The sequence below is a fragment of the Balaenoptera borealis genome (assembly GCF_965194805.1).
Source record: "Balaenoptera borealis genome assembly, chromosome: 3".
Lineage (NCBI taxonomy): Eukaryota > Metazoa > Chordata > Mammalia > Artiodactyla > Balaenopteridae > Balaenoptera > Balaenoptera borealis.
Window position 1 is genome coordinate 59,361,482 of NC_138866.1, and position 23,427 is coordinate 59,384,908.

Genomic DNA, 23,427 nt, shown 5'->3' on the forward strand with positions numbered 1-23,427 from the left:
AAGAATATAATTACATTATGATAAATCTGATATTGTGATGATCCTGCAACTGCTCCTCAGAATTAGAGAAATAGTCTTTTTTTTCCTCGATAATTTGTTATATTTTTTCTGGTTTTAAATATTTAAAAACTTAATAGGGGGCACCAATAGGTGTCTCTTTAAAAACTACTCCTGAGAGAAAACCTGTGTGTCTTTTTTAATATTCATGTTAAAGAATGTCTTTTCCATCAGGAAGAATTTCTTGAATTTTCCAATTTTTCATTTCCAAGAGGCTGCCCTTTAGATATGTATATTGTTCATAGCTTGAATAGTCCGTCATTTTCTCATAAGTTGTTCTCTGTTCATGTAACTTCAATTTTATCTGGATTTGTGTCAGTTCATTTTCACTGCTGTTGATTCTTGATACCCTTGTATTGGTTCTGCTTGTTAATGTTCCATCCCTCCCCCCCTTTTTAAAAAAATTGTCTGGAGTTTACAATTTTAGTTTAGTTGTCCTGTATTATCTCATATTTCTTTTTGGTAGTCATTATTATATTTTTAGGGTGTAATTAGTAACAGATAATTTTTGTCACTATTAATGGATGCTTTTTTTCCTGTCACCTAATTTCCCTTTTGAATTTGGAGTATTTCTTAGAGCTTCAAAAAAAGTTTTATATTTGTTTATCTTAATGCTTTTGCTATTGCCTATTTTTCATGTTACTTGAGTATAGATTTATCCAGGAAAAAGAGTTCTGTGTTGTTCTTCCATCATGTGTATGTATGAAGAGCAACATGCCTTTCTTCAAGGTTAGCTCGAAATTTAGGAGTTCATTTAGAATGAATGGCATTTAAAGAAAAGAATGTGAAAGTGTCAGACTTATTAGAAGTTGTATCATTTTATGAGATGTTATAGAAAATTAAATTAGAACAAATCACATTTAAATTATTATGGATTATTCTTTTAGTATTTCTTAGATCATTTTGATCTATTAATGGCAAAAGATTTATAGGATGATTACGTTTATACATTACTCTGATTTGATCTTAAAAAATCTGTTGTAGCATTTTGAAGCATTGGCTAATCGTGCTGCTACGACTGGTCATGTTATTGATATCTATGCATGTGCATTAGATCAGACAGGTCTCCTGGAGATGAAATGCTGTCCTAACCTTACTGGGTATGTATATACATTTTTACAAGTATTGCAGTTATAAACTAATAACGACACTTTACAAATATAAACCAATAATGGAAAAAAAAAATAGTCATCATCCTGCCACCCCAGGGCAACAGCTATTAACAGTTTTTGATACTCCTTTCAGTAAAGCTTACTTTAAATTTTTTCTAAAATACAGTTAAAAAGGCACAAATTCTGTTTGAAAAGTTCATCTTCATACCCTTCAGTCATTGTTTTATATTATTATTTTGGTAGCTTTTTTGAGATATAATTCACATACCATAAAATTTACTCATTTAAAGCATATAATTTAATGGTTTTTTTTTTTTTTTAAGTATATTCTAGCCATCACCATAATTTTATTTTAGGACATTTACATTATCCCAGCAAGAAACTCTGTACCTATTAGCAGTCACTTCGCATTTCTCCTTCCTCCCCCTCCCCCTTTCAGCCTAGACAACCACTAAACTACTTTCTGTCCCTGTAGATTTGCCTGTTCTTGATATTAGGGGGAAACCATTTTATCCTTCACCATTAAGTATAATGTTAGCTGTGGATTTTTGTAGATGCCTTTATCAGGTTGAGTATGTTCCTATCCCTAGTTTGTTGGAGTTTTCTTTGAGTGAGATGGGAAGTCATTAGAGAGTTTTCAGGAGAGGAGTGATATGATCTGACTTAATGTTTTAAGAGGATCATTTGACTTTTGTTGTCTTTAGTACGTAGAGGGACACAGGAATATCAAGTGGTGGCATCACAGCTGGTGAGAAGTGGTTGGATTTGGGGTATATTTAGAAGACAGAGAATTTGCTAGGAGGTTGGATCTGGGGTTTGAGAAAACCAAATGAGTCTAGAAGGATTGAATTGTCCTTTATTGAAATGGGTAAGACTGGGAGGAGGAACATTTGGGGAGAACATTAGGAATTCAGTTCTGAACATGTTTGGTTTAAGATGCCAGTAGGCATCCATGAGGAGAGGTTGAGTAGGCAGTTGGATATTAGAACCTACAATGCAGAAGATAGCTGTGAATTTATATCTAGAGATATAAATGTGGGAGTTGTCAGAATATTGCTGTGGTTTTTTTTTTTGGCTGCGTTGGGTTGCTGCACACAGGCTTTCTCTAGTTACGGCAAGCGGGGCTACTCTTCATTGCGGTGTGTGGGCTTCTCATTGCAGTGGCTTCTCTTGTTGCGGAGCATGGGCCCTAGAGTGCATGGGCTTCAGTAGTTGTGGCATACGGGCTTAGTTGCTCCGCAGCACGTGGGATCTTCCCAGACCAGGTATTGAACCCATGTCCCCTGCATTGGCAGGCGGATTCTTAAGCACTGCGCCTCCAGGGAAGTCCCTATTGTTGGTTTTTCAAAGCAATAAAAATGGATGAGATTGTAAGATTGTGTAATTTAACACTATGAAGGTCATTGGTGACCTTCCTAAGAGCACTGAAAGTTGACTTAGAGTGAATAAGAAAAGGAACAGGAGGAGGGGATCGGAAGCAGCTGACATAGACCAGAGCTTCTCAGACTTTCATTTCACATGTACAAGTCAGTTGGATATCTTGTTAAAATATAGATTCTGGATTTAGTATGCATAGGATGCGACTTGAAATTCTGCTTTTCAAACAAGACCCTTGGTGATGCTAATGTTGTTGGACCAAGGGCCACACTGAGTAGTAAAGGTATAGACAGCTCTTTCATAGAGGTTTGCTGTAAAAGGGAGTGGATAAGTAGGGTATGGTATACGTTGCCATTAATTTAGGATGTTTTACTAGGTTTAGTGATAACATAGATCATTCTAGATGACATGTTTGTAAAAGTAGAAAATCTGAAAAAATCTACATGCAAACTATTAGAATTAGTATGTTAAGTTGTCAAGACTTCTAAATCAAGGTCAGTGTACAAAATTCAACTATATTTTTGTATACCAGTAAGAAATACAGTAGACCCTGGAACACCATGGGTTTCAACTGCACAGGTCCACTTATATGTGGATTTTTTTCAATAAATACATACTATAGTACTACATGATCCTTGGTTGGTTGAATCCAGGGATGTGGAACCATGGATACGGAGGGCTGACTATAAAGTTTTACACAGATTTTTGACTGCACATAAGGGTCTGTGCCCTAAACTCCACATTGTTCAAGGGTCAACTATAAAGAGCAAACAAAATTTAACAGCATACAGTCTATAATAGCATCAGAGATAACATAAATTAGGACTTTAGCAGTGTCAAAAATAAAATTTCCATTGATTAATTATACCACATCTGCTTTTTTCTTTTGCCTAATGTAATTTTTGATTGTTTTATTGTTGTTTTAAAAACTACTTAAAATATTTTAAAAATATGATGAGCAAATACATATAAATGTTGTACTCATGTTGTGTATGGGTATATGTATCTGCCTTTTAATTTAAACAGTAGAAAATTTTACATAGCTTCCCCTACTTTGCATCTTTTACTTATATCTTGGAAATGGGTTTATAGTAGTACAGTTGACCCTTGAACAATTTGAGGATTGGGGGAACTGACCCTTTGCATAGTGGAAAGTCTGAATATAATTTTTAGTTGGCCCTCTATATCTGTGGTTCCTCTATATTTGCAGTTCTACATCCTCAGATTCAACCATCAGTGAATAGTGTAGTTCTGTAATATTTACTACTGAAAAAAATCCACTCATAAGTGGACCCACGCAGTTCAAAACCTGTGGTTTTCAAGGGTCAACTGTATATTACTCCATTGTGTGGTTGTACCATATTTTATTCAACTAGTCTAATAGATGGTCATCTGGATTGTTTCCAATCTTTTATTATTATAAATAGTACTTCAGTGAATAGACTTGTGCCTATATTTTGCTTTTTGGTTTTTGTTTGCCCGATTTTCTTTGGGATAGATTCCTAATAGTGGGGTGGCTGGATTACAGAGAAAATACATATGTAATTTTGTTAGATACTGTCAAGTGCCCTTGCATTGGGTTTGCACCATTTTCCATTCCCATAAGCAATTATGAGCATGCCCGTTTTTCCACAGCCTCATCAACAGAATATGTTGTCAGACTGATTTGCTGATTTATTAGGATGGAAATGGCATCTCAGAATAGTTTTTATTTGACAGTTAGTGTTTTTTAAAACTTAAAAAATTTATAAAGGTACATGGTTACTGAAAAAAATTTAACAGTACTTAAGTGCATAAAGTGAAAATGCTCCCCAAATATGCCTGTATTCTCATTCACTGGATATAACACTGTTAAGTTCAGTGTGACACACAGAGACAATATATACATATACACACACTACACATGGAGATATTTATTTTTAAGAATGAGATTGAATGCTGTGAACTGTCAGATGTCTTCACCAGTAGGGAGAACTGGGTAACTGGGATGGGAGAGACACATATATTACTATGTACCCTTTTGTACTTTTTGAATTTTGTAATGTATAGATGTATTACCTATTTAAAAAAGAATTTTTAAAAATTACTGAGGACAGATACAAGTGTTAGGGGCACTCAGGTACCCTCAGAATTGAGATTATTTGTGGTGTGGGGGTATTTTCATATAATTGAGTTTTTAAAATTAATGTTAATATCACACATTTTGGGAAATATCTTTAAAATTTTGTTGGTAGTGTTGAAAAATAATTTACTTTTCTGGTTTTACACATGGACCCTTGTGTCACATTGTTTTTTGCTCTTTCCATGCAGAGGATACATGGTAATGGGTGACTCTTTCAACACTTCCTTATTCAAGCAAACTTTTCAAAGAGTTTTTACCAAAGATATGCATGGACAGTTTAAAATGGGCTTTGGTGGTACATTAGAAATAAAGGTAAGAACCAAAACTTGACATGTATGGTATGTTACCAAGAGAGAAATTTGTAGGCTTGATCATAATTTTAAAACATCATCAATCAAATTCAAGATATGCTTTAAAAATAGTGGTTATTTTATATTGAAACCTGGAGTTAGAGATTTGTTCACCAGAAAAATGTTCATCGTTAAATGTACAATGAAATTTTACTTGAGCATCCCTAAATAATTGTTAAAACAAGAGGAAATTATATAAGTAAAATTTCCTTTAACTCTATTTTTTGTTTATATAGGGTTTAACTTTTTTTAGGCATACCTCATTTTATTGTGCTTCGCAGATACTGCATTTTTTTACAAATTGAAGGTTTGTGGCAACCCTGTGTGGAGCAAGTCTGCTGGCACCATTTTCCAACAGCATTTGCTCACTCCATGTCTCTGTGTCACATTTTGGTAATTCTCACAATATTTCAAACTTTTTCATTATTATTATATTTGTTATGGTGATCTGTGATCCGTGATCTTTGATGTTACTATTGTAATTGTTTTGGGGCACCATGAACTGTGCCCATTTAAGACAGTGAACTTAATCAGTAAATGTGTGTGTTCTGATTGCTCCAGCTGCTGGCCGTTCCCCTTGTCTCGCTCCCTTTTCTCAGGCCTCTCTATTCCCTGAGACACAGCAATATTGAAATTAGGCCAGTTAATAGCCCTACAATGGTCTCTAAGTGTTCAAGTGAAAGGAAGAGTCCCACATCTCTCACTTTAAATCAAAAGCTTTGTGAGGAAGACATGTCAAAAGCCAAGACAGGCCAAAGCTAAGTCTCTTGGTTCCAAACAGTTGGTCAAGTTGTGAATGCAAAGGAGGAGATCTTAAAAGAAATTAAAAGTGCTACTCCAGTGAACACACAAAGGATAAGAAAGCAAAACAGCCTGACTGCTGATATGGGGAAAGTTTTAGTGGTCTGGATAGAGGACCAAACCTGCTACAATGTTCCCTTAAGCCAAAGCCTAATCCAGAGCAAGGCCTCTCCTCCCTTCAATTCTAGGAAGGCTGAGAGAGGTGAGGAAGCTGCAGAAGAAAGTTTGAAGCTAGCAGAGTTGGTTCATGTGGTTTAATGAGAGAAGCCGCCTCCGTAACATAAAAGTGCAAGGGGAAGCATCGAGAGCTGATGTAGAAGCTGCAGCAAGTTATCCAGAAGATCTAGCTAAGATAATGAATGAAGGTGGTGGCTACATAAAACAACAGATTTTCAGTGTAGATGAAACAACCTTCTACTGGAAGAAGATACCATTGAGAACTTTCATAGCTAGAGAGAAGTCAGTGGCGGGCTTCAAAGGACAGGCTGACTCTCTTGTTAGGGGGCTAATGCAGTCGGTGAGTTTAAGTTGACCTAATACTCATTTACCATTTCTCGAGATCCTTGGGCCCTTAAGAATCTACTCTGCCTATGCTCTATAAATGGAACAACATAGCCTGGATGACAGCATATCTGTTTACCACATGGTTTACTGAATATTTTAAACCCACTGTTGAGACCTACCACTCAGGAAAAAAAGATTCTTTTCTAAATATTACTGCTCATTGACAATGCACCTGGTCACCTAAGAGCTCTGCTGGAGATGGACAATGAGATTCAAGTTGTTTCCATGCCTGCTAACACAACATCCATTATGCAGTCCATGGATCAAGGAGTAATTTCAACTTTCAAGTCTTATTTTTTAAGAAATACATTTCATAAGGCTATAGCTACCATAGACAGTGATTCCTCTGATGAATCTTGACAAAGTAGATTGAAAACCTTCTGGAAAGAATTCACCATTCAGATGCCATTAAGAACATTTGTGATTTGTGGGAAGAGGTCAAAATATCAGTCTTAACAAGAGCTTGAAAGAAGTTGATTCCAGCCCTCATGGATGAATGTGAGGGGTTCAAGACTTCAGTGGAAGAAGTAACTGCAGATGTAGTGGAAACAGCTAGAGAACTAGAATTGGAAGTAGAGCCTGAAGATGTGATTGAATTGCTGCAATCTCATGATAAAACTTGAATGGAGAGGAGTTGCTTCTTATGGATGAGCAAAGAAAGTGGTTTCTTGAAATGGAATCTACTGATGAAGATGCTGTACAGATTGTTGAAATGACAACAAAGGATTTAAAATATTACATAAACTTAGTTGATAAAGCAGTGACAGGGTTTGAGAGGACTAACTCCAATTTTGAAAGAAGTTCAACTGTGGGTAAAATGCTATCAAACGGCATTGCATGCTGCAGAGAAACTGTGAAAGGAAGAGTCATTCGATGCAGCAAACTTCATTGTTGTCTTATTTTAAGAAATTGCCACATATATCTAGACAAAACTCTAATTCAAAAAGATACATGCATCCCTGTGTTCATAGCAGCACTCTTCATGATAGCCAAGACATGGAAACAACCCAAATATCCATCGACAGATGAATGGATAAAGAAGATGTGGTACATACACACAATGGAATACTACTCAGCCATAAGAAAGAAAGAAAGAATGCCCTTTGCAGCAACATGGATGCAACTAGAGATTATCATACTAAGTGAAGTAAGTAAGAAAGAGAAAGACAAATACCATATGATCTCACTTATATGTGGAATCTAAAATGTGACACAAAGGAACCTATCTACAAAACAGAAACAGACTCACTGACATAGAGAACAGACTTGTGGTTGCCAAGGGGCAGGGGGCTGGGGGAGGAATGGAGTGGGAAGTCGGGGTTAGCAGATGTAAGCTATTATATATGGAATGGGTAAACAACAAGGTCCTACTGTATAGCACAGAGAGCTGTATTCAATATCCTATGATAAACCATAATGGAAAAGAATATATGAAAAAGAATGTGTATATTTGTGTAACTGAATCACTTTGCTGTACAGAAGAAATTAACACAACATTGTAAATCAACTATACTTCAAAAAAAAGAAACAGAAAAAAGAAATTGCCACAGTCACCCCAACCTTCAGCAACCACCATCACCCTGATCAGTCAGCAGCCATCAACATCGAGGCAAGACCCTCCACCAGCAAAAAGATTATGACTCACTGAAGGCTCAGATGATAGTTAGCATTTCTTAGCAATATTTTAAAATTAAGCTATGTATATTGTTTTTTAAGACATAATGCTATTGCACACTTAATAGGCTACAGTGTAGTATAAACATAACTTTATGTAACAAAGTTATATAACATAACTTTGTGGGAAATAAAAAAATTGGTTTGATTCTCTTTATTCTCAATATTTGCTTTATTTTGGTGGTCTGGAACCCAAACCACAGTATCTCCAAGGTATGCCTGTATGTTTTTTTTAGTGCTAAATTTGCTTATGTTAGTGCTAGATTCTTTAATTGCAGGAGTTGGTATCTAACTTAAGAGAAACATTTTCTGTTCTATTTGGATAATCAGTAATTGTTTTTGGTAAGTTGTTGACATTCAATTCTATCATTCATTTCAAATTTGGGATTCAAGAAACCCAAAGACTTAGTGTTATTTATAAATGTCTTACAAGCACATTGATTTTGAATTATTAAATATTTCTTGTTAATCTTCTTATTTCAGTGAATGCTTGCTATATGTCCAGCATTAAGCTAGGAAATTATAGAGATCTCAGGGAATATCTAAGGCACAGGTATTCTTATAAAGAACTTATTCTTGATAGAAAGACAAGATTAACACATGTGATTGAATGAAACAATAGTAGATTATAAAAGAGCTGTAAAGGTTTAGGGAAGAAAAATGAATGTATGCAGGATACAATTTATCCTAGATGGTTTTACAGTGACTTAGAGTGGTTTTTGAAACATGGCAGAGTTTAACTTGGCTGAGGAGAATGATTTTAGTTGGGAGCCCAGTGTGAATAGAGGCACAGAGGTGAGAATCAGCATGGTATGTTTGGGAAAACTGCCCAGTGAGAGTGGATGGTTTGTATTGGAATGTAAGTGAAATAGTTTTAATTGTGTGGTTTGGTTGTAGTTTGGAGATGCATGTGTAGGCAGAAGAAGCCCTTATAGGTTAATGAAGAACAGTGTTTGGGGTAAAATTTGTCTTGATAGTGGTATTCAGGATTCGTCAGGAAAAAGAATCTCATGTAAGAAAACTTGAGTTGGGCTTCCAAATTTTTAGATAGAAGATAACATTAGCTTAAATTTTGGGGTTAGTGGAGATTGGAAAGAAACCAGTCTTGGTGAGAGATTTTCAATGGGAGTTAAAATACAAGATGGTACACCAAAGTGTACTAGAGTCATTCCTTGGTATCTGTAGGGGACTGGTTCCAGGACACCTCCCCCACACCACCACTACAGATGCTCAAGTCCTCTATAAAATGGTGTAATATTCTTATGTAACCTACACACATCCTCCCACATACTTTAAATCATCTCTAGATTACTTATAATACCTAATAAAATGTAAATGCTATGTAAATAGTTGCCTGTGCACAGCAAATTCTAGTTTTGCTTTTTGGAACTTTCTGAAAAACTTTTTTTCAAGTATTTTCAATCCGAGGTTGGTCAAACCTGCAGCTGTGGAACCCACTGATATGGAGGGCTGACAGTATATTCTTATTTTGCAGACCTCAAGGGAAATAAAGATTTCAGGAGCTATTGGACCCTGTGTGTCTCTCAATTCTAAAGGACCCTGTGTGTCTGAAAATGTAAGTCATCTTTATTCTAAAAAGAAAATACAGTTAATTCTCAGGGCAGATCCAAGAGAGACCTGGGGTGGCAGTCTATAGCATTCCTTTCAAAACTATTGTGTGGGCTGTTTTTCAGTAGAATGTGGCTCAGCTTCCATTGGTATACCTCTATTTGTTGTTGTTCTTTCCACGTACCCCTTTTCCCATCCACCCCTAAATTAAAACTTTTGTACTGTCACCAGTCTTCTATTTTTTATGCCTAAGTTATTCCTTGCCCAGTGTGCCTGAAAAAACAACAACAACTATGATTTGGAAATTTGGAGACTCCTGAAAGTCAAAATTAATTCTGAAATTTTTTTCGTTAGTAGAATTTCCGTCAAAGTAGCCAGCAGATTTAAGCTTTTAAGCTTCAATTCCTTTCTTTTCTTTTATCACATCTAGTGGACATATAAGGCACTTTGAAATGGTAGAATCATGTAGCTGTGGAGAGGATGATGGGACAAATAACAAAGTGTGCAATCATCTTTACAATGACAGTTTAAAAATTAATTTTAAGCAGTTTGCATGGAAAAATTTATATCTAAGAAGTTTTCTTGGGAATTAGACTGCTTAAATTACACAGTTCTGATCCAGAGAACCTATATTCATATATGCATATGTTATATGTTAAATCACTATCTCTTTACACAGATTAAGTAGTTGGATAGATGGATAATGTTAGTTGTAATTACTTCATTAAATGGTGTATATTTTTAAAGTCTACAATATGAAGAACTTGTATCAATACTTTTGTAATTTACTTAGCAAGAATTTGAATTAATTATAATTTTATTTGTGTAAAAATTGCTTAAGTTTATTTCATGGTATATTTATATGATCTTAAAAAATTCTTAAACCTCTAACATTTATTGAATTTGTTAGAAACCTGAAATAGATTTTTTCTTACTGCCATTTTTTTCCACTTTTTCACCTTCATATATATATAGTAATAAACTATATTCTCTGGTTTTCAAATATACTATGTTTTATTTTTACAGGAGATAGGAACAGGTGGCACTTGTCAATGGAAGATATGTGGACTCAGTCCCACTACAACCTTAGCCATATATTTTGAAGTTGTCAATCAGGTATGACTTTTTATATTTGAATATTGAAATGTATATTTGAAAAAATACTTAATTTAGGCCATGAATATTTCCAGAGCTTATGACCCAAAGCTTATTCTGTTTTGGAGTTTTTGTTTGTCATTTTCTGTTTCTCAAGGCTACACTCCTTGGTGAGAGGACATACTATAATAGAGATGTCAGGGAAACCTGCAAATGCCCAACCTTGGGCAACCCAACTTTTTGTCTTAGTTTTCTTTTGTTTTTAACAAAAAATTGAAGCATAAATAAAATCTTAAATTCTGTTCTAGTTATGCATTTTTGTAATTAGGTATCTAGTTCCTCCTAGGTGTCTCAAGGTATAAAATGATATTTGAGTCCTCCTATGAGAAAGTTTAATATATCAAAACCTATAGAAAAAGATTGGAAGGTAATGATGCCAATATTTGGAAAGATTTTTTTTCTTCTGCTGCAGGAAAAAGTTATCATATTAAAGAATGATATAATGGATAAATTATTGACTTACATACCAATAGTTATTAGGCATAAAATGAACCACAAAGTATTAGTAATCAGCCTTCCTAAGACAGGTGCAGGAATTTGTTTTTTACAATTAAAATTTGTGAAAAAGATAGTGGCTCTTATTGACAAACAGTAACAACAACAACAAAGCAAGAATGTTGTCAAAGGGCATGAAGAAAGTTTCCCTATTGACCACCCCACTATTTCTTTCTGAGGATCATTATCATACATTACTATTGGTCTCTTCTCATAAATGGTTTTCTGTTAGTCATCTGTTCATCATGTGATTATCTTCCTGAAAGCTATGTTTTCATCTTATGTACCTAGGGGAGGAGAACTTAGCTCAATTTCTTTTTCTTTTTTTTAATTGAATTGTAGTTTATTTACAACGTTGTGTTAGTTTCAGGTGTACAGCAAAGTGATTCAGTTATACATGTATATTTTTCTATTCTTTTTTCAGATTCTTTTCCCTTATAGGTTATTATAAAATATTGAGTATAGTTCCCTGTGCTATACAGTAGGTCCTTGTTGGTTATCTGTTTTATATATAGTAGTGTGTGTATGTTAATCCCAAAGTCCTAATTTATCTCCTGCCCTTTCCCCTTTGGTAACCATAAGTTTGTTTTCTATGTCTGTGGGTCTATTTATGTTTTGTATATAAGTTCATTTGTATCATTGTTTTTTTAGATTCCACATATAAACCATATCATATGATATATGTCTTTCTCTGTCTGGCTTACTTCACTTAGTGTGATTATCTCTAGGTCCATCCATGTTGCTGCAGAAGACATTATTTCATTATTTTTAATGTTAGCTCAATGTCTTTTTATCCAGTTACTGTTAGGCAAAATTGCCTCACTTGTGCCTTTTCTTATCTGTTAATTTCTTTACACTTCTCCCTTCATTTTGTTTTTTCATGTTTCTCTGAATTATATATTACTTGAAATTGATTTCCTAGCTTGGCTCACTCCTCTTATCCTTCATAATTTTTCTCCTCTCCCAAATCCGTTTCTTTTTCACGTGGCAAGTCACCACTGTTTTGTATGCACTGGAAATAAGCATCCTTCTGATAGATTTTAGAATGAATTTTGTTAGTGCTAGGATATGCAGTCCATGACTATATGACAACAATGTAATAGATCTTGCTTAGATTCTACTCTTTTATATTTATACAGCATAATGCTCCAATTCCTCAAGGAGGACGTGGTGCAATCCAGTTTGTGACTCAGTATCAGCATTCAAGTGGGCAGAGACGTATCCGAGTGACCACCATTGCTAGGAAGTAAGTTGTATTTGTCAGAGATTTGATTTACATGTCAAAACTATTCTGGGTCGTGCTCCCAAACTGGCTTCCTATTTTGAGTGACGTTTTGGAATGAAGTTAGTCTGGAAAGGATTCTTAGATGAGGTGAGTCTAGAAGTGAACAGGCTTTTGGTCTTTTTCTGTTTGTTTTGGACTTGATTGTCTAGGTAGGAAAAGTATTGGTCAGTATAAACTTAACCTGATTTAGGCGTAGCCTAGAAAATGGACACTGAAGGCTTCGTAACTCTCATTTTATTGAACTGTATTTAAACTCTAGCTTCATTTCTGAAAACCATGAGACTATTTTGGTGAGTGACGGACATGGCCTAATGAGCAGAGTGTTGTGTTGGATGGTCTTATACTTAGCAGAGGGCAGTATGTAGAGAGATTTATTGTCCTGCTGTAACTTTGCTTTGACTTAAAATCCTAGATGAATCTTAAGGGAATACATTATTCCTTGGAAGAAAAAGTGCCCCCTGAGCTTTCCTTTAGATCTGTTCATTTGCAGATCATGAACTTGGAAGTATTGATTCTTGGCAAACATGTCAATTTATTTATGGCCCCTCAACACACACCCCCAACCCCATATGCACGTATAACTTAACTTGGAATTCAAAACATTTACTTAAGGAAACAACTGGACATACCAATTTGAGGGATATTTTATAAAGCCACTGGCTTAGACTCTTCAAAAATGTCTTAGAAGGCAAAGAAAGTGTTAGTGACCAGTTCAGATTAAAGGAGACTAAAGAGAATTACATCTAAAGCCAATATGTGATCCTGGGTAAAATCCTGTCAGGAAAATTTTTGCTATAGAGGACCTTGTTGAGACAATTGGGGAAATTTGAATATGGTCTACATATAGGATAATAGTATTTTATCAGTATTTAATTTCATTAATTTAGTAATTAATTGGGGCTATATAAGAATTTTTTTGTTCTTAGGATACACACTGAAGAATTTAGGGGAAAGGGTGATGTATCTGTAACTTACTCTCAAAAAGTTTGGCAAAAGAAAAAGTGTGTGTGTATGAAGGAAAAGAGAATGATAAAGCAGAATGTTACAGTGCTAACAATTGATAAATCTAGGTGATGGATATATAGGAGATTATTCTACTTATAGCTTTATGTTTGAAATATTCTTAAAATGAAAAGTTCTAAAAGGAGTTAGGTTAATCATTCAAGAGAAAGGGATCTTTTGTCATGAGAAGTTTTTCATGGGTTTATATATTTTCAGTTTTTTACACAGAATTTATGAGGCTATTTGTAGAGAGATAGTATGTGTGTTATGGTGCCATTTATATCATTGTGTCTCACCAAAGCACCCACTCTTTCAAATTAACTTATCCTGACCATTTTCAATAATCAAGGCTTATTTTTTTCTTTATTTATTAGAAATATAACTTTAGGGGCCTAGGCAAGCACATTTGTTAAGTGAATAAGCCATATGAAAATAAAGGACTCAAGTTCCTGAGATACAGTCAAGTTATCCTGTATTTATAGAGAAAATAACTTTGATCTGGAAAGTTTGGTTTGAAACTAGTTGTAAGAATCACAGTGAAGGGGTACTGAAAATACAAAAGACAGATTTTACAATGTGAACAAACCCTTTAAACTTTAAGAGCAAAATTTTAAATTTATGGCTAAAGAACTTTTAAGTAGTAAATTTGTATATGCTTACTTGCTAATTTATTTTCACTACTGAACCATTATATTGATATTTTCAGAAGAAAAATGTCACCTTTATGTTTCAGTTTGAAGCAAGTGAATATCATGGTCATACAAGTTGGGAAAATACTGATTTAAAACAATTTTGTTTTTGGGAATTCCCTGGTGGTCCAGTGGTTAGGCCTCGGCACTTTCACTGCCATGGGCCCGGGTTCAATCCCTGGTTGGGGGACTAAGATCCCACAAGCCGTGCGGCGTGGCCAAAACAAACAAACAAAACCCAGCTTTGTTTTTAGCTCTATGATATTTTTTAATTAAAAAATTAAAAAATAGGGACTTCCCTCGTGGTCCAGTGGTAAAGAATCTGCCTTCCAATGCAGGGGACGCAGGTTCGATCCCTGGTTAGGGAACTAAGGTCCCACATGCCGCTGGGCAACTAAGCCCGTGTGCCACAACTACTGAGCTCGTGCGCCTCAACTAGAGAGTCCGTGTGCTGCAAACTACAGAGCCCACGCACTCTGAAGCCTGCACGCCACAACTAGAGAGAGAAAACCCGCACGCCACAACTACAGAGAAGCCCATGCACTGCAATGAACAGCCTGTGCGCGGCAACGAAAGATGCCGCATGCCTCAACGAAGATCCTGCGTGCCGCACCTAAGACCCGATGCAGCCAAAAAAATTTAAAAAAATAAAAAAATAACTAAACTAAGCTATTAGTATAATCACTAAGTGTTCACATTGCACTAAAAATAACTTTTGAAATTACCAGCTCTGGGGACTTCTATGGTGGTCCAGTGGTTAAGAATCTATCTTCCAATGCAGAGGATGCGAGTTCGACCCCTGGTCGGGGAACCAAGATCCCACATGCTGTGGGGCAACTAAGCCCATGCACCGCGACTACTGAGCTCGCACGCCTCAACTAGAGAGCCCGCGTGTGCAAACTACAGAGCCTATGTGCTCTGGAGCCCGTGTGCCACAACTAGAGAAGCCTGCGTGCCGCAACGCAGACCCAGTGCAGCCAAATATGTATATATATATATATTGTGCTTTGCATGGTGTATCTTTTTAAAAATTAATTACCAGCTCTTATTCCTTTATTTATTCTCATTCTTTTCTGCCTCTTGGTATTTCGTTAGACTGAGATAATTCGTGGGTATCAGTCATCTGGAAAATATTTTAAAATTTTTTGTCTATTTGAAAAAAATTAAAAATAGAGGAAGAAAGGAGAAGAATTTTGAACGTTGCTGCCGGGATTTTATTGGAATCACGTCTTATATCTTTGAGTCATGTAAAAGGGGTTCAGCTTTTCACGAAGTCTGTACTATTGCCAGAATTGCTTAAAGTGAGGTACTTTAGAACTAAGATCAGCTGAAGTATTACAAAACTCTGTGAAATGTTAAACATACAAAAGTTATTGCTGGGTCTACCCAGGATCAGTTTGGATTAGATTTATAGAACATGTGAATTTAATAAATTACTGCTATTTTGTACGTAATTTCAAATTTATCCCTTAGACTAAAATTTGTACTTATTAATTTTTGATTGGTTTTAGTGTGTTAATGTGGAGAGAAAATAATAGATAATAATTTTAATTATGTAACTTTTATCACTAATAATTGAATTAAAGACCAATGAGAAAATATTCTGATACTTTATTCATTTTCCAGTTTAGTAAATGACAATTACTTAGTCTGGGAGAAAACTTTATTTTTCTATTTCCATATTTTTGCTTTTATAAAATTGAAGAAGTGAATTTTTAAAGTCTGATATGCCAACTTGTGTATCTATGTGCATATGCACACACATTTTTACATGTAAAAATCTTAATGTTTAAGGAATATGTTTGGAAATCGACCTTTACAGTTATTTTAGAGAATTTTATTAGGTTTGGATATATTTTTCTGAAAAACAGTGAGTACTATATTGAAACTACTACTAGTGATTTTTTTAAAGCTAATTTTTCTAGGTAATATTGGAATTTTGAAATATTGAAGTAATTTTCTGTATCTTTTAAATTTAAATCTGTGTGACAGCCAGCTATGATATCATGAATATAATAATTTAGCAGCACTTCTTGCTTTCTTCTTCTTGTCTTTAGCTGGGCAGATGCTCAAACTCAAATCCAAAACATTGCTGCATCTTTTGACCAGGAGGCAGCTGCCATTCTTATGGCTCGGCTGGCAATATATAGAGCAGAAACAGAAGAAGGTCCAGATGTGCTTAGATGGCTAGACAGACAGCTCATTCGACTGGTAAGAAGTAAACATCATACTTTTCTAAATCCGTATGCATTTATTTGTAGTCAATTATTTTCTGATAATCTCTTTCAAGGTACTTGACAGTGTAACTGAAAGTCCGTATGAGGGACTCCTAATAAAGTTGCTGAGAAAGGCATAGTAATGAATAGCAGAGTTAATTTATCTCTTCCAGTAAATGAAAATGCCTTTTTTCCTTAAAATAAAAGAGTGACAATTATGTAACCTATTGTATTATTTTGGGGGGCTGATATGAAATTAATTCCCAATTTAATCCTAAATTACTATATCTGTTTTTACTGCTTTTTTGCATATTTTCCTTCATTGCTGTGGTTTAAATTTTCTATTTTCATTTTAATGGAAATTTTAAGAGAAATTAGGATATAAAAATTATATACATTAACATATAAAAATATAGGCAAGTCTGTTTTATCTGGATCTAGATTACCAAAGTGTATGTTAGTGAAGTTATTGATAATGATGATTTACTTGAGCTTTTAACATGTCAGGAGCCCATTACTTTCATTATGACCTAGAATGCTTAGTTCTGTTCTTTTTTTTTTTTTTTTAATATTTATTTATTTATTTATTTATTTGGTTGCACCAGGTCTTAGTTGCGGCACACGGGCTTCTTAGTTGTGGCATGCGAACTCTTAGTTGTGGCATGCATGTGGGATCTCATTCCCTGACCAGGGATTGAACCCAGGCCCCCCGCATTGGGAGCTCAGAGTCTTATGCACTGTGCCACCAGGGAAGTCCCAAGTTCTGTTCTTAATGCTTCATTTTCACTCAGCAAATTCTGGCCTATAATTTCCTTGAAAGTACTTCTTCAGTTCACCCTTCAGCTCAAACAGCCTGTTGAGAACTCTCTCTGCTAAGCTATCAAATTTCTGTTTGTAGCAGGAGGTTTTTATGCCCTTTGTCTAGATTTTCACACAGTTTTTAAAACATTATCGAGGGAACTAGTCTTTGTTTAATAAAGTTAGCCATTTTTTAGCATCATCCAGAGCTTTTATTCTTTCATTTCTGAGGGTGTTTTTACACTAGCACCTCTTTGTGAATAAATCAGTCTTATGATGACATCAGCCTGTCTTTTTTTAACAATAGGCATAAAACCTCTCTTGGAGTCAACCACTGATTGGACACCGTCAGTACAAATGTCAACATAGTTCCTCCAAGGTGGACTTTTGTTTCCATATAAGAAGATCAAAACATTAAATATATTTTGACCTTTGCTTGTTTAGGGCAGCAGAAAAGTTCTCTTGAATTTCACTATTATTTAGCAACTTGACATGACATTGGTGAAATCCGTTGACTCATCAACCTGAATAGAGAAGCTGTTATTTTTCAGCTAATTACACAAAACTCTTCAGCATCATGTAACATGTCACGAATGCATTCACTTGTTATATTGTTTTAAGATGGAACCTTTTCAATTTCTCAGACTTCATCTTGTCCTAGCATTTTACTTACTGTAATTTTATATGTCATTGTTAGTGCTTATCAACTATATGACTTTTCCTTTTCTAGATAATAAATTTTGCTCTGAAGTATCTTGCTTCCTGAGCCTTTTCACTGATTGTGACTTTATTTTAACAAACACTTTGTTTTGAGAGTCTAAAAGCTGTTTGAAGTAATCAACACCTTTATTTGTCAAATGGTTATGATTTGTAGTAAAGTACTTTTTCCATTTTGCTGGAGCTATGACTACATTTGTAGGTTATGACATGACACAAAATTGGATAGTACAACTTGGCTTATCAACCCCACGTAAAACCCATTGATAAGTAGCTTTCAGTGTGAAGATGGACTTTTTCTGTGTTCTGTTGTATGGGTTTAGGGAAATGACTCAGAAGATTGTAATTCTTCAGAATTCTCTGTAGGCTTCTGTCTAGAATCTTTCTCTTCTCACACCTCAGCTTCAAAAATCGCCATATTGTTTGACATGCCTGTAAAACACAAATGCTAATAAAATAGACTGGTCTTGTAAATAACTAAATGAGACAGTTGCAAAAAGTACAAAATGATAAAAATCTCACAATATGATTCAATTCTAAGCTACATATCTTGCAGTTTGCGCCATTTACAACAGCAGCAAGTTGAGGGTAGAGGACAGGTGAGTCATGACATAATGAAAATTATACTCTGATCGTCTGTCACAGCAGTATGGCTTGTCTGTTCCCATGAGTCAGTTGGCAACTGTGTGTAAGAGGGGATTGGTGGAGGTAGTTTCGGAGGGAAAGGCTGACATCATCAGACTATTGCCGTGCTTTCTTTGCAAAACAGCTTTCATCAATTATCCATGACCCCCCCTTGTCTTGTGTCAAAAACTGAGAATGGAGTTATCCAAATGAATATAGTCCTACTGCCACGTGAGACTAAAAGGTCTGCAGTGAAACTGCTAACAGGATAACTTGGAAACTGCATCACTGTGGCTGGCATCATATGGTGTGCAAAGTTCAAAAAATAATTTTTAAAAAATCACAGTTTCTTATAGAAACCCTAGTGACTAATATATGGCAAAAGTGGTGGGATTATGGTTTTTACATTCTTTTCTTTAATTGGTTGAATCAAATTAGTGTACAATTGAAGTTTCAGGTGATGACAGATGAACCTTAGTTATAGAAGCTATTCTAAGTAGCTAACATAGTGTAGCCTCATTTTTTAATTTTTTAAAATTTTATTTATTTTTGGCTGTGTTGGATCTTCGTTGCTGTGCGTGGGCTTTCTCTAGTTGCGGAGAGCGGGGGCTACTCTTCGTTGTGGGGCGCGAGCTTCTCATTGCGGTGGCTTCTCTCATTGAGGAGCATGGGCTCTAGAGTGCGTGGGCTTCAGTAGTTGCGGCTCGTGGGCTCAGTAGTTGTGGCTCACGGACTCTAGAGTGCAGGCTCAGTAGTTGTGTTGCACAGGCTTAGTTGCTCCGCGGCATGTGGGAACTTCCCGGACCAGAGATCGAACCCATGTCCCCTGCGTTGGCAGGCGGATTCCTATCCACTGCGCCACCAGGGAAGTCCCTAGCCTCATTTTTTGTACTGATTCCCTATTGCTGAATTTTCAGCTATAACAATGATAGCAACACAAACAGAGAAAGGATTAATACCTCTTAGGTACTACACTTTTCTAATTTTTTTCCTAATGAAAAACCTGTGAAATTATGCTAAGAAACTTCTTTAAGAGCCTCAATTTGGTATAGTGAGTATAATTTTTTTCTTGATGACTAAGAGTCATTTTAATTAAAAATAAGCTAGTGGGAACCTGCTGTATAGCGCAGGGAGCTCAGCTCAGTGCTCTGTGGTGACCCAGATGGGTGGGATGGTGGCAGGGTGGGAGGGAGATCTAAGAGGGAGGAGATATATGTATACATATAGCTGATTCAATTTGTTGTACAGCAGAAACTAACACAACATTGTAAAGCCACTATACCCCAATTATAGATAATAGATAAAATAGAAGAAAAAAAACAGAAATAAACATCTTTTTAAAAACTATTTTGTAGCTAATGAGCATCATATGGCCAGATTGGTGCTGGTACCACATTTGCTGCTGACAGCTTTAATATAAGCTTTCATTCTCCTTTGTCAGAATCACTTAAGGTATCGGTATCAACACATGATATGCTGCTTCCATTCTCAGACTCTTGTTTGGGTCCATCTTGTGTCTGCCTTCATGGATCTGTTCCTTACCTTTTTGGCTCCTGACCTTTTCTACTGAATGACATCTTCGTATAACTTAAAATTACTATTTGATTTTTTTCATCTTTGACCTTTGGTTTACCCACTAACTACTCCCTTCAGCTGTGCTGCTAGCTACGATGAATAAACAGTTCATCTCTCAAGAAATCATTTCTCAGGAAATTTCATTCCCAGGAAATCTCTCTTGTTTAAGACTCTGGGGCTTTCCTTGCAAATTTTATCACAGCTAGGTTTTCTTCTTGCTATACCAGTGGAACCAGGCACTTCAGTTGTGCTGTTTTTAAGGAGGACCACTTTTGTCATTACCATTTTCTTATAGAGGTTATGCTTTGACCCTTTGGGCCCATTTATGTGGGTGGCTTTATGCATAACTAATTGCTGAATTGAAGACATGACTAAACTTCTTGCAAGTGTTATTTTCCTCAAGAAAATTGTATTACTGATGCTTTATCTGCCCAATCTTATTACTTCTAAATAACTCGAACAGTGGATCTTTGATATACCTCCTTTATGCTTCAATCTTTCTTCTTATTTGTATTAGTGTTTTGGTTGGGTTGTAAATAAGGACTACTCCTCATGATTCCAGTAATTAATGCTGGGGCATTTGATAAGTGTTCAAAAAAATTTTGAGAAGTAACCCCAAAATTAGAAATTTATATATGTGTATATTATACAAAATTTATATTGTTATCTTTGGTAGAGTATAGATTATGTTTATCAAAAAATAGGTTAATATGTATTTAACCTCTGTATGCAGAAGGATTTTAACATGAAAGGTAAAATCAGGAGCCATTAAATAAAAATATTAAAAGATTTTATTGCATTAAAATGAGACAAAAGTCTGTGTGGTAAAAATACTATTAGCAGAATTTCATGCCAACATTTGTTATATGTATGACAGAATGTGAAAACTTTCATGTACAAGAGCTGTTACAAATCAGTAGTATTTGGGCAAAAGATGAGCAGAGGTGATGAGCAAGGAATTAGCAAAAGAAGGAATGCAAGTGACCAATAAACATATGAAAAAGTTACCAATCTTATTTATAATCAAATCAGATAATGTGTGACATACTGGCTTTTCCACAAAATCTTTTCAATGTGTTTGATATTCTAGATCTCAAGTGTATTTTATATTCTAGATCAGCACTCTCCAAGAGAACTTTCTACAGTGGTGGAAATGGTCTGTATTCGGCACTGTCCATTATGGAACTACTACCCACATGTGGCTCTTGAGCACTTGAAATATGGCTAGTGCAACTGAGGAGCTGGATTTTAATACAATTTTAATTAATTTAAATTGCATCATAGCTAGTGGCTTTCATACTGGACAGTGAAGATTATTATCCAAATCTATAAGTTTCGTCAGTGAAGTGTTATTAGGGGGCTTTGAAGACAGAAATATTCTTATTCCCACATACCAAGATCTATTTTCTGAGCATTAGTGCTACAACTCTAGCTTTTCTATCCTTTGGATAACTGTGGTTTTGAAATGATTTTTCCTGGAAGCCAAAAAATATGATCAAACCAATTAGGCCTTTGTATGTGCTCTTTAAGGCACAGATAACTACATAAATTATTTAGTTGAACATTTTAGGCTGTAAAAGTCCTGTACTACTTGCAGCAGTGAACCTTTTGTTATTTTTTGCTTATTATTTTTGCCCTTGATCATATTTGAGTACCGATAAATGTTGCCAGGAAGTAGACCAGTTACATAAGTACTATAAAAACTTTTCAGGTCAGAGACTTTGCTCAAGAACGAGAGGAAGCTAACATTTATTGAGTGCTTAGTGTCAGTCATTGTGCTAAGCACTTTCTCATGTGGATTATCTCAGTTATTTAGATGCCTTTTGTCACATTATCATAGAGGGTTTACTTCTCTGTTGCTAGAGTATGTGTCTCCTTGATTTCCTTCCAATTTCTGCCTCTGCATTTCTTCTTTACCGGTTTACCTGTTGATCTTGATTTTCTTCAACAATTCTTTCTTTTTGGTCTTGTTTCTAGTGTACCCAATTTTATACCATCAATTTGCCTTTGGAGCCACTATGGTATTTTGATAGTGCATCTTTCTGTCAGTAGACTATTGTCTTTTTTAGGTAGAGTCTTACGGGGTGCCTGTTGAGCTCTTTCGGCCATCATCCAAGAGCTCTTTATTTGCTATCAGAGACACTTAGTTTAAAAAAATTCAAACATTTTAAGATGAGTTGTTTTGCATTGGAGCAATGTATTATTTGCTTCCAAAATTCAAGTTTATGTCTTTGGTTGTAATCATTCTCTTGGTAAGTCTATAAGTAATATTCCTGTTTTATCCTATATCAAGTATCTGCCTCCTAAAGAGCAATAACTTTAAAAATAGAGTATGCAGCTGATGGGACATATTTGCTCTCTTTAATTTGTGTCCCAAGCAATTTTGTGTGTTATCATACAGAACAGATTTGGAAATTCTTTTTTTAAACAGAATTGTTTATGGTTGTTCACAGTTGCTGAATTAAAAGTGACAAACATTAAAAAAAATAGAGTATGCATAGACAAAGTTTTAGCTCTGTGCCAGGGAATGTATTACTAACATGTTTTATTTTATTTAGTGTCAGAAATTTGGAGAGTATCACAAAGATGATCCAAGTTCCTTCAGATTTTCAGAAACTTTCTCCCTTTATCCACAGGTAAGTAGATAAAAGGTCCGTGTTCTTAGTGTTGACAGTAGCATTGGGTTTCACTTTTCCTGTTGTCTTTTATTACTCATTTTATAGGGTCATTCATTTGGTTAGGTTTTAAGTTTTGAGATAGCTAAGAAATTAGTATTATGCTTGAATAGCTAGTGAAAAGTATGTAGTATTTTTATGATGGCCTTGCAGATAGCATTTATTTGTGTTGAGTAGAAATTTACACTGGAACCCTACTGTGGAGTAGAATTAGGTGTGAAGCAGATTAGCTTTCCATTTGATATAAGGGATCTAACTAATTACAGTAGTACCAAAAGGAAGTAATTTTTACAAATCAGCTAGTCTTATAGTATGGTCTCATTGCCTGAGAACAACTTTATGGAGACATCCCAGATAAATAGAAAAGAAGCTAATTTGATTTATCTTACAGAAACTTTTCCACTTGGGTAGTGGAGTCTCTTTGTTGTTTTGATAGATGTTTTTAAAAGTCTAGGTTGTTTATATGATGAGTAATACAGATAATATTTATTCAACTGAGTATATATTATGTGCAAGGAATTTAGGAGAATAAAGATGGCTGACATGGATCCCACTTTCAAGGAGCTTTCA

General features: G+C 35.3%; 1 protein-coding gene across 2 annotated transcripts in view; it reads left to right on the top strand.

Moving 5' to 3' along the window:
• The window catches only part of SEC23A (SEC23 homolog A, COPII coat complex component), a 61,763-nt gene that overhangs the window by 19,822 nt on the left and 18,514 nt on the right, over window positions 1-23,427 (top strand). For both annotated transcript variants that reach the window (XR_014242308.1, XM_082384110.1), the window contains exons 9-15: window positions 1,042-1,157; window positions 4,857-4,980; window positions 9,553-9,633; window positions 10,653-10,742; window positions 12,416-12,522; window positions 16,310-16,463; window positions 22,741-22,818. Coding sequence is in view for 1 of the 2 variants with exons in the window: in XM_082384110.1 (XP_082240236.1) it covers window positions 1,042-1,157; window positions 4,857-4,980; window positions 9,553-9,633; window positions 10,653-10,742; window positions 12,416-12,522; window positions 16,310-16,463; window positions 22,741-22,818 (750 nt within the window). In the remaining variant the exon portion in view is untranslated. The remainder of the gene's footprint in view (window positions 1-1,041; window positions 1,158-4,856; window positions 4,981-9,552; window positions 9,634-10,652; window positions 10,743-12,415; window positions 12,523-16,309; window positions 16,464-22,740; window positions 22,819-23,427) is intronic.